The sequence below is a fragment of the Jaculus jaculus genome, chromosome 6 (genome assembly GCF_020740685.1).
Source record: "Jaculus jaculus isolate mJacJac1 chromosome 6, mJacJac1.mat.Y.cur, whole genome shotgun sequence".
Classification (NCBI taxonomy): domain Eukaryota; kingdom Metazoa; phylum Chordata; class Mammalia; order Rodentia; family Dipodidae; genus Jaculus; species Jaculus jaculus.
The window spans coordinates 166,170,493-166,182,297 of NC_059107.1; the positions used below are offsets into that span (position 1 = coordinate 166,170,493).

An 11,805-nucleotide genomic window follows, 5' to 3' on the forward strand; every position below is an offset into this window, starting at 1 on the left:
TGCGTGGTCTGAGAACGAGCCCCTCCCTTTCCCCCCTCCCCCCGATAGGCGCGCGGACCTGCGCTTGCGTAGTTTGACGACCCGGCTGAGCGATGGGGCGAGCGCGCAGGCCTGCACTTGCGTGCACCGGTCTGACAGCCTGACGGGGCGTGGCGAAGGCGTACGAGTACGCATGCGTAATCTTCCCGGGTCCGCCCCGTCCGCTGCGCCGGCCTTCCTCGCAGCCAGAGCTGGGCGGGGCTGGAGCGCGAGCACTGCGCCTGCGCCTGCGCGCGGCGGTCCCGGCCCGGCCCGGCCCCCGCCCCCGAGCCGCACGGGGCCCTGGGAGGGGCGCAGCGTCCGGCGTCGCAGGCGGCGGGGCCGGGGCGGCGGGGCAGACAAAGCGGCTAATGAATGGGCGCACCCGCCGCGTCGTCCGCAGCCCGCGGGCCCGCGCTGCGCCGAGCCGACGCCCCAGGTGAGTGCGCGCGGGACGCCTCGGCCGCGTCCGCCGACGGCCGGTGCCGCGCCGGGGTCGGGGACCGCGCCATTGTCCGCGCGGGCGGCGGGCCCGGCCCCAGGCGGCGTCCGGAGTGTGCCCGAGCCCCGGCCGGCTGACAGCTGTCCGAGAGCGCGGAGAGGGGCCGCCGCGGGCCGCCCCGCCGGCTCTCCCCTCGGGCACCCGGTGCCGGCCGGCGATGGCTGGTGTGCAGGCGTCCGGGAAGGGGCTCCGGCAGCCTGGCTGGGCGTCCCGGGCGGCGGGGACCCGGGTCCATGTCACACGCCTGCGGCGGCCGGCTCCGCCGAGTGCTGTGCGTCTGACCCGTGGCCTCACGCGCACACACTTGCGCCGCACGTCTTCGTCCCACGACGAGTCCCCCCGTCGCGGTACCTGCCCTCGCGTTTGCTCCTTTTGTCCTGGGTGCATCCCTCTCGCCGCCACCGGCCACCCTGCCGGTCCGCGCTCCGGCTGGGGTGGTTCTCACGAGGCTCATGCACTTCCCTGGAGCGAGTCCCCGCGCGCTCAGCCTCTGGAGGAGCCTTGGGCTTGCTGCCCTGCTGTTTGTAAAAAGGGAAGTTATTTGTTTTGAAGTTTTCTAGGGTCACATTAAGTGCATAGGTTTTGTTTTCTTTTAAAGCCACCCAAGGTTTATAAGGCCAGTCTAGTAATGCAAAGGCATCCATTTAACTTTGTACTGGGAAATTTTTGATGATCATCCCCTAACCCTCCGGTGTATCGTGATAATAAAATTAAGAGACTAGGGAAGGATTTGGGTCAGCTTTTTAAACTGCCATGAATACGTCAGGTTTCAGACAGTGCTCATTCCATACCAGCCAGAATTGTCTTGTGAGAGGAAACTTTTTACACGTGTGATTCTGTGCCGGAGGGCTGCTAGTGGGCTGTCTGTGAAGAATGCCCCCACTTCCTGAAACCTATAAACAGGTATCTACCCTTGATCAGTTGCTTTTTCTCAGGCAAAGATCGAGTGTAAGTTAAGTGCGACTTTGTGAATCTGCAGTAAGTTTCAGTCTCGGTCTTTTAACAACACATTCTCCTATGTTGAAAAAAAGCTGAGACTTAGTTCATTTGACAGCGATTACAGCGTTCCCCTTCCCTCTAACCCTTGAAATCAGTGGTTGGTGTGTTTGAATGGGAAAGCTACTCTGAGCACAACACACGTTCTCTTAAGCTTTTAAAAAACATTTTTACTTATTTAGTTGCAAGGAGAGAGAGAGAGAGAGAGAGAGAGAGAGAGAGAGAGAGAGAGAGAGACACACACACACACACACACACACACACAGAATGAGCACACCAGTGCCTTCAGCCACTGCAAATGAACTCCAGATGCATGCACTTATTGTGTGCATCTGGGTTTATTACTGGGGAATCAAACTCAGGTGGTTAGGTTTTGCAGGCAAGTGCCTTAACTGTTGAACTCTCTCTCCAGCCCTCTCTTAAGTTCTTAATAAATATTCATTTTTATTCATTTATATGAGAGAAAATGGGCATGTTATTTCCTGCCAATGAAAACGAATTCCAGATGCATGTGCCACTTTGTGCATCTGGTTTTACATGGGAACCCACTCGGTCAGTCTTTGCAAGCAAAGCACTTTTTTTTTTTTTTTTGGTTTGTTTTTTTTCAAGGTAGGGTATCAGTCTAGCTCAGGCTGACCTGCAATTAACTACATAGTCTCAGGGCAGCCTGGAACTCATGATAATCCTCCTACCTCTGCTGGGATTAAAGGTGTGCGCCACCACACCGGGCACAAGCAAGCTCTTGTAACCGCTGAGCCATCTTTCCAGCCCCAGAGTCTTTTTTTTTTTTTTTTTTATGGCTTTTCGAGTTAGGGTCTCACTCTAGTCCAGGCTGATCTGGAATTCACTCTGTAGTCTCAGAGTGGCCTTGAACTCACGGAAATCCTCCCACCTCTGTCTCCCAGGTGCTGGGATTAAAACTGGGCGCCACCATGCCCACCCACCCCTTTTAAAAATTTTTTTAAAAAACTTATTTGAGAAAGAGGCAGATAGAATGGACATGCCTTCAGCCACTACAAATGAACTCCAAACGCATGTTTTGACATGATTATCTGGTTTACATGGGTCCTCGAGAATTGAACCTGGGTTCTTTGGCTTTGCAAACAAGCATCTTTAACTGCTAAGCCATGCCTCCAGTCCTGTTTTTGAGATAGGGTCTTGCTGTAGCTCAGGCTTTCCTGGAATTTACTACCTAGTCTCAGGCTGGCCTTGAACTTCCTACCATCCTACCTCTATCTCCTCTGTTCTGGGATTAAAGACCTGTGCCACCACACCCAGCCTGAGGTGTTAAGTAAATGAGAGAGGTGATAAGTTCTGTAAATGCACAAAGGAGCTGATGATGTATGGGAGAAATGTGTGTGTGCCTCAGCTCTCTGTTTGGCCTAGACTTTGGTGAGTGCAGACAACTGGAAAACAGCTCTAGAAGCATGAAGACAGTAAGCAACCATGGCCATTGTATTGTTTTTGCGTCTGCTTTCTTTTTCTTTTTCTTTTTTCCTTGTTTCAAGGTAGGGTCTCACTCTAGCCCAGGCTGACCTGGCACTTACTCAGTAGTAGTCCCAGCCTGGCCTCAAACTCATGCCAATCCCCTTACCTCTGCTTCCCAAGTGCTGGGACTAAAGGTGTGTGCCACCATGCCAGGTGGTGTCTGCATTTTGTCTGTATCTGGGTTTACATTAACTTCTACTTCTCCCAGCCTTGTGAGTGGAGGGAGCAGGTCAGTGACTCCTTGGCCACTGACTTGCTTTAGCCCTGTGGTGGCACCCCCTGGAGTTAAAGGCCAAGCCTTAGGGTCTTCCTACCAGCATTGTTTTCATAGCTTTTGCACAAAACAACCATCACTGTCATTTTTCTGTAATTTTCAAGTCACAAGGGTTTGGTGTTTCTTGCAGCTGTTTTGTGTATCACTGAATTTTGCTGCAAGAGTCCTTACCATGCCTGAATTTCTCACCTGTGGTCTTCACTTGCATCTGTGGAATGTAGCAGCTTGCTAGGCTCACCGTCCTCCTCTGGGCTCTGTCTTTAGCACCCCAATTTTTCAGACCATTCTTGCCCTACCTTTCAGTGCCTAGATTTGTCTTCATGTTGGAATAGTATAACTGGACCCGAGGCTTAAGTCCAGGGATTCAACATATAGCCACTCACCTCAAAGATAGCAAAGTATGAGAAGGCAGGAAAAGAAGTTTAAAATAGCCCCTTGGGAGGGATGCAAAGTGAACATTTCAGTCCATCTTCAATTCACTGGCAGAAGCTTTAGGTTTTAGAAGAGAAAAAAGTTAGCAGGAGCAAGAGACATGCATAATTCAGCAGTCTTGGTCACAGTGTTGTCTGGGTGATCATTATCTCAGCTCTGGTTCTGCAAGGTTCAAAGAAGTCCTCATTGCTTGAGGGGACATTGAAATGATTGCTACTGCTGGAGGGTGGTGTCATGGGTCTAACTTTGGGGCTCTATTGTTCAAGGAATCAAAGGTGACTAAGTGTAGGACTGACTGGAAACCTTCAGACACCTTTGGAGGGTCAGCAGTGGGACATTGTAAAAGTTGACAGGAAAGCCAGGCATGGTGGCACACAGCACATGCCCTTAATCCCAGTACCCAGGAGGCAGAGGTAGGAGGATCACTGTGAGTTGGAGGCCAGTCTGAGACTACAGTGAATTCCAGGTCAACCGGAGCTAGAGTGAGATCCTATTTCGAAAAGCCAAAAAACAAAAAACAAAACAAAAAAAAAAACCCCAAAACCTGACAGTAAGATGCCTTAGTTATTCCTATCTTTGTGCCTTTGGCATTGAGGAGTGAGACCTGTCAAGTACGGTCAGTCTTTTGTTTGTTTGTTTTTTGAGGTAGGGTCTCACTCTAGTCCAGGCTGACCTGGAATTCACAATGTATTCTCAGGGTGGCCTCAAACTCACAGTGATCCTCCTTCCTACCTCTGCCTCCTGAGAGCTGGGATTAAAGGTGTACGCCACCACGCCTGGCTCTGTTTTTCTTTTTGTTTGTTTGTTTTGGTTTTTGAAGGTAGGGTCTCACTCTAGCTCATGCTGACCTGGAATTCACTGTACTGTCAAGGTGGCCTTGAACTCATGGCGATCTTCTACCTCTGCCTCCCCAGTGCTGGGATTAAAGGCGTGCACCCCCATGCCCGGCTTGCTTTGTCAGTTTTTAGATTCTTCTTAAGTGATTGATAAACTAGTATGCAGAATTAAGCAGGTCAGTGATATGTTTTAAGACAAAGGAGACAAGCAGGTTAAACTCAGGGCTTTTATCTTACCTTTAGTTACCTTGTTGGTTGACCCAGGAGAGGGTTAGGTGCTTCTAGCAATAGCAGTTTCAAAGTACTTGTTAATAACCCAAGTTGTTGCTTGGTTTTTCGAGGTAGCGCCTCCCTCTAGCCCAGGCTGACCTGGAATTCACTGTGTAGTCTCAGGGTGGCCTTGAACAGCAGTCCTCCTTCCTCTGCCTCCCAAGTGCTGGGATTAAAGGTGTGTGCCACCATGCCTTGCTTTCCTGGAGCCATTGTCACCTCTAATCTGTACCTGGCACTGTACTATTTTCTTGGGCACCGGTGTCTTCATAAGTCCCTGCTATACCAAAACTTACTAATGGTGGTGTGAATAAGTGTAAACTAGGAGAAAGGATCCCAGCTATTCAGGAGGCTGCTGCTGGAGGATTGCTTGACCCTAGGAAGTCAAGGCCAGCCTGAGCAACATGACTCTGTCTCCAAAACAAGAAAAGACAAAGCCGATTCCCAAGTATTGTTTCAAGGAAAAATTGGCAAGTAAGGGCAGAGAAGTTGCTAAGTGTCGCTCTGAGAAGTGTGCTCTAGAATGTTTGATGGGAAGGGGGGAACATCTGGGAAGTCTGGGGCCACAGAGCACAGGCCCTCATCTGTTGCAGCCTGCAACTCTTTAGGGATATGTTTTGGTGAGTCAATGGACACAAAGCTTAAATGACATGGGTTGGAAATGCTGTGCCCAGAGTCCACCAAGGTGTGAGTTCTGCTTCTGGCCTCTTCATCCAGTTGAAGGTGTCCCAGAAGCTGTGGCCCTGGTCTGTGTACAACAGCAGCGGCTGGGGCTGGGCAGGGGATGGCCATCTCTGCTGGCCTACAAGGGTGTTCTTATGTGATTGTTGCACCGTCAGCTTCCTGATGTAGGGTGGGGTCTAGTAGACCAGCAGCCCCTAGTCTTGACCATCTGTGCAGACAGTTGTTATGAGGGGCTGCATTTTTTTTTGATTTAAAAAAATTTTTTTTTGTTTGTTTTTTGAGGTAGGGTCTCACTCTAGCCCAGGCTGACCTGGAATTCACTGTGGAGTCTCAGGGTGGCCTCGAACTCAGAGCAATCCTCCTATTTCTGCCTCCCAAGTGCTGAGATTAAAGGCGTGCGCCACCACGCCTGGCAAGGGGCTGCATTTTTATCTAAAATAGCCTTGGTGGCTGCTAATTGAGGCTCACCTTGTGGTCTTTATTCCACCTGCCTGCCACAGCGATAGCAGAGTAGAGTTTGTGTGGTTAGGGAATGCCTTGTTTGGCCATGGATTCACAGAAGCCTCACTCCACATTCTGTCAGTGGAGGGCCTCTTAGCCACAGCTGGGGTTTCAGGCCTGTCACTGGTGGGACTGCACAGACCCTAGAGGAAAGGGTGGGCAGTGATGGTGCTGGTGTTAAGTCCATGGTAAACATAAAAAGAGCAAGCAGAACAATCCAGGCTGTGGCATGTGACCCAGAACATTTCAGGGACAGAACAGGGACCAAGTGACCTTAATATGGTCTGTTTGCTTGCTTTGGAATGTGCTTTGTTTCCAAGGTAGCCTTATCGGGGTTTCTGAGCGCGGTCTCCTATGGAAATAGCTCTGGTTCTAGGTTTCTGAAGTTTAACCCTTTGCAACTGTTGATGGTATTTCTACCTTCTGAATGTGTTAGTTATGTATATGTCCCCTAGGGAGTTAAGATTGCCCTCAGGTGTAGACCAAGCTGTAATTCACATCTTCAGAAGGAGAAACTTATTTTCAGACCTTGAGCTTCAGGAGCCCCTGGATTTCTTGACAGCTCCCAGTTGAAGGCTGAGAAACTCTAGTTTTTTAGAAGTTGTGTTGGGGTTTCTAACCTACAGAGTTGGTGATCCTCAGTGCCCCAGCCCAGATGGGGCCCAGACTGTCAGCTGTCTTCACTGGGAACTTACACTTTGTGGAGGAAATTGTGGATATCAGAACATTACACTTTATCCCACATCTGTCATTGAAACAAAAAGTTGTGGTGTTGGGCTGGAGAGATGATTTAGCCGTTAAGGCGCTTGCCTGCAAAGCCAAATGACCCAGGTTCAGTTCCCCAGGACCCACATAAACCAGATTCACATGGGGGCGCGCTCATCTGGAGCTCTTTTTGCAGCTGGAGGTCCTGGTGCACCCATTCTCTCCCTGCCCTACCCTACCTATTTAAAAAAAGGGGAAAAAAGTCCTGTTGTCATCTACTGGCCATCCAGTTAGAGTTCCCTGTTGTCCTTCTAACTTTTTTTTTTTTTTTTTTTTTTTGAGGTAGGGTTTCACAGTAGCCCAGGCTGACTTGGAATTCACTATGTAGTCTCAGGGTAGCCTCGAACCCACAGCGATCCTCCTACCTCTGCCTCCTGAGTGCTGGGATTAAAGGTGTGCGCCACCACGCCTGGCTCTTGACTTTTTTGTTTTTTTTAGTTTTTTGAGGGGGGGGTATCTGCATATATTACATATAATGACGGGCTCCTTTGTGGCGTTTTTTGTTTGTTTATTTTTGAGAATGGGTGCATCAGGGCCTCCAGCCACTGCAAACGAACTCCAGATGCATGCACCCTCTTGTCCATCTGGCTTACATGGGTCCTGGGGAATCGAGCCTCAAACCGGGGTTCTTAGGCTTCACAGGCAAGCACTTAACCACTAAGCCATCTCTCTGGCCCCCTTTGTGACATTTTTATACATGTATATAATATATTTTGATCATACCCATTTGCTCCCCCCACTAGCCACTCTTGTCTACTCCTAGTGATTCCTTTCCTTTTCCTAACTATTTCCCTTACTACTTCTATGTCCTTTTTACGTGTGACCCAATAGTTTGCTTGCTTGTTTGTACGTGTGTGTATGAGTTTGTTAGTGTCTCAGGCCTCTGCAATCAAATGCCTGTCTTGCTTTATATGGGTGGCTGGGAAATTGAATCCCCAGCAGCATGCTTTGTAAGCAAGCACTTTTAACCACTGTGTACTCCCCTCTTCTCATGAGTTTAATTAGGGTTGCTTATAGGAGCATGGGTGATGGGTTCTTTCCAGAACAATGAGCAACTTACCAGTGGCCATACCATTAATAGCTCCTCAGGGAGGGGCAGGGTGTCATGAGTCTGCTCCCACCGTGATGGAATGTTGACATGCCCAGTATTGTGTAGGTAGTCACCAGTGTTGTGAGTTCATGTGCAGTGGCCACATCATGCCTGGAACATCCACAGCATTCCACCCCTTTGCTTTTACATCCTTTCTGCCTCTTCTTCCACACTGTTCCCTGAGCCTTAGAGAGGGTGAAATGGTTATCTCATTTAGGACTGAGCATTCAAAAGTCATTTTGACCAGTTAGGAACTTTGCAGTAAATGCTGCCCATTGCTTTTCTGACCAAAGCTGAGAGCAGCCCTAACCTATGAGCCTAGACAAGTATTTAGAGAGCTATATGAGAGGCACACCTTGTCCTTTTAGCAAGACAGTGGCAGTAGCTTTCCCACTAGATTCTGTAACCAGGCTACTGCTGTATCCCTCCCAGAAATCCCCATACAAAATGTGTATCATGGTGAGTGTTGTCTGTCATAGCCATGGGAGGCTCAAGTAGATCTAGGCAGTCTGTTTTGGACACAGTTTCATAGGTGAGGTTGTGGTCCTTGGCAGCTGTCCCACAGGAGTGAGTGCAACTTGGTTCATAGCTCTCCTCATCCCTCATCCCCCTCCTCCTGATAGTCAATGCAGCCTGCACTCAGTGATTATGGTCCTTTGCAGAATCAGGGCAGCAACATGTACGCTTCCCAGTTCCTTTATCTTACTCCTGCTCCCCAAGCTGCCACCTCAGGAGGCAAATGCTTACTTGAAGCTTTGGTTAGGATAGTTCCCTCTGTTGTGGCACAGGTGTTTTTGTTTTTCATTTTTCTTTGCATATGAATTTTGGTTTTGTTTTGTCCTTTTCAAGGCAGGGTCTCACTCTAGCCTAGGCTGACCTGAAACTCTGTAGCTCCACACTGGCCTCAAACTCATAACAATCCTCTTACCTCCAAAGTTCTGAGATTCAAGGTATATGCCACCATACCCAGCACGAATAGATTTTTTTGCTTGCTTTTTCGAGGTAGGGTCTCACTCTAGCCTAGACTAACCTGGAATTCACTATGTCGTCTTAGGTTGCTATTGAACTGCCTGGCTTGTTATGAATAGATTTTAACTATACTATACTCCATTAAAACTCTTTTGCTGGACTAGAGAAATGGCTTAGTGATTAAAATGCTTGCCTTAGGCTGGTGTGGTAGCGCATGCCTTTAATCTCAGCACTTGGGTGGCAGATATATATGTATGTATGTATGTATGTGTGTGTGTGTGTGTGTGTATATACACAGTTATATATTGCTGTTTATAGCATTTTGGTGGACAGAGCTAGGAAACGCATGTTTGCTTATTTTTTCATGACTGGCAGAAATACAAATTTAGAACCTGAGTTTAAGATGGAGTGCAGCCCATTGTGAGAACCCTTGCCTAGCAAGTGTAAGTCTGGGTTTGATCCCCAGCACCACAAAACAGTGAAAGCAAGCACATAAACAAGTCATGGGTTCATACTGACATTTTCAGTACAACTTAAAGACTACACGATTTTACTTAGTTCTTTTGATTTTTTTTCCAAATATTTCTATTTATTTACCATAAGAGAGAAAGAATGCATGAACTGAGTGTGGTAGTGCACACCTTTAATCCTAGCACTTGGGAGGTTGAGGTAGGAGGGTTGTTGTGAGTTTTGGGGGAATAATATATATAAATACATATAGGCATACATACAGATATATATATTTAACCTTGTCATTAATTCCTAACCATAACAACTGTTTACATGGAATCATGTAACTAGTGTAGAAATGATTGAAAGTATAGGTGGCTATGCATAGGTTATATGCAGATATTTTGTCTGTAGGTATGGACTGTGATGCTACCCTGGAACTACTTCTAGATATTGACTATATGTTAATATGTGTCATAGGTTGTAAAATTCTATTTGTCTTGCAGCAAGTGTGCAAGAATTTATCTTGGGCATATACATCTATGAATGTCTGCTGTAGACTGAATGTTGGTACTCCTTCCACTCAGTCTGGAACCTAACAAAATGTCTTGGCATTGGGAAATAACACCTTTGAGAGATGATTAGGCTGTGGGATTGAAACTTTATGATGGAATTGATGACCCAAGAGACCTCAGAGAGGACCCATCAACCCTTTCATCATGTGAGAATACAATGAGGAGGTTCGAGAATACAATGAGGAGGTTCCGTCTGTAAACCAAGAAGCAGACCACTAGACACCATCCAGCCCCATGATCTTGATTTTTTTTTTTTTTTTGGTTTTTCGAGGTAGGGTCTCACTCTGGTCCAGGCTGACCTGGAATTAACTATGTACTCTCAGGGTGGCCTCAAACTCACGGAGATCCTCCTACCTCTGCCTCCCAAGTGCTGGGATTATAGGCGTGTGCCACCACGCCCGGCGATCGTGAATTTTTAATTCTTCAAAACCATGAGAAATAACTGCCTCTTGTTTATTTTTGATTAATTATTTATGTATTTTGATGTAGGGTCTTGCTCTTTGTAGCCCAGGCTGACCTGGAATTCATTATGTAGTCTCAGGGTGGTCTTGAGCTCATGAGAATCCTACCTCTGTCTCCTGAATGCTGGTATTAAAAGTATGCACCACCATACCCAGTTCTGCTTGTTTATATTTATTTATTTGTTTATTTTATTTTATTTTTTTTTAAGAGGATGAGAGTGGACTAGGTGTGCCAGGGCCTTCTGCTGCTGCAATAAACTCTAGACTGCTGTGTCACTGTGCATCTGGCTTTCCATGGGTACTAGAGAATTCAGGCTAAGGTAGGTGGTCAGGCTTTGAAAGCAACTGCCTTTTAACAGCTGAGCCTTTTCTCCAGTTCCTGCCTCTTATGTGTAAGTCATTCAGTTTGTTATCTTACAGCCACACAAACAGACTGAGACAGTGGAATTGTGGCACGGTAGTCTCTGCCTAGTTCAGTCTAGTGATAGGCTGTTCAGAACAGTTATACTGATCTGTGGCAGAACTTCACACACATTTGATAGTGTTAGGTAATGTCTGTGTGTTGAGGGTCTGTGGAAGAGATAGTATCTCTGCAAGTATGTGTGTCTGTCCATTTTACAGAGTAAGTGCTGTTATGGCTTTAATCCGTGTCCCCTTAATCTTTTTTAAAAAATCTTATTTACTTATTTGATAGAAGGAGAGATTGAGAATGGGTGTGTCAGGACCTCTAGCTCCTACAAATGTGGAGAATTGAACCTGGGTCTTTTGGTTTTGCTGGCAAGTGCCTTAACTGCTAAGCCGTTTCTCCAGCTCCAATGTCCCTCCTCCCCAGGTCCCTTCGAGGTAGGGTCTTACTGTAGCTCAGGCTGACCTTGAATTCACTCTGTAGTCTCAGGGTTGCCTCGACTCACCGTGATCCTCCTACCTCTGCCTCCTGAGTGCTGGGATTAAAGCTGTGTGCCGCTGTTGCAGTCAGGTTCGTATTGCTGGTAGAAATCACCCAGCCAAGAGCAGCTTCTGGGAAAAGAGTTTAATTTTGCCTTCAGGCTCAAGGGGAAGCTCCACAATGTCAGGGGTAAACAGTGGCATGAGCAGAGGGTGGACATCACCCTCTGGCCAATATAAGGTGTACAATAGCAACGGGAGACTGTGCCAAACACTGGCAAGGGGAAACTGGCTATAACATCCATAAGCCTGCCCCCAGCAATTCACTCCCTCCAGGAGACATTAATTCCCAAATTTCCATTAGCTGGGAACCTAGCATTCAGAAAACCTAAGTTTATGGGGGACACCTGTATCAAACCACCACAGCCACCATGCCCAGCTTCCTCTTAGGTTTTTTGTTGTTGTTGTTTTGAGGTAGGGTCTCACTCTAGCCCAGGGTGACCTGGAATTCACTATGTAGTCTCAGGGTGGCCTTGAACTCACAGTGATCCTCCTACCTCTGCCTCCCAAGTGCTGGGATTAAAGGCGTGTGCCACCATGCCCAGCTAG

At 47.8% G+C, this 11,805-nt stretch overlaps 1 protein-coding gene across 1 annotated transcript; it reads right to left on the reverse strand.

The window, feature by feature from the left end:
- Positions 1 to 386: 386 nt before the first annotated feature.
- Positions 387 to 974, reverse strand: LOC123461560 (putative uncharacterized protein MGC34800). Its single transcript, XM_045152274.1, has one exon. The coding sequence runs from the start codon at positions 972 to 974 to the stop codon at positions 387 to 389; it is 588 nt and encodes a 195-aa protein (XP_045008209.1).
- Between the last annotated feature and the right edge of the window lie 10,831 nt (positions 975 to 11,805).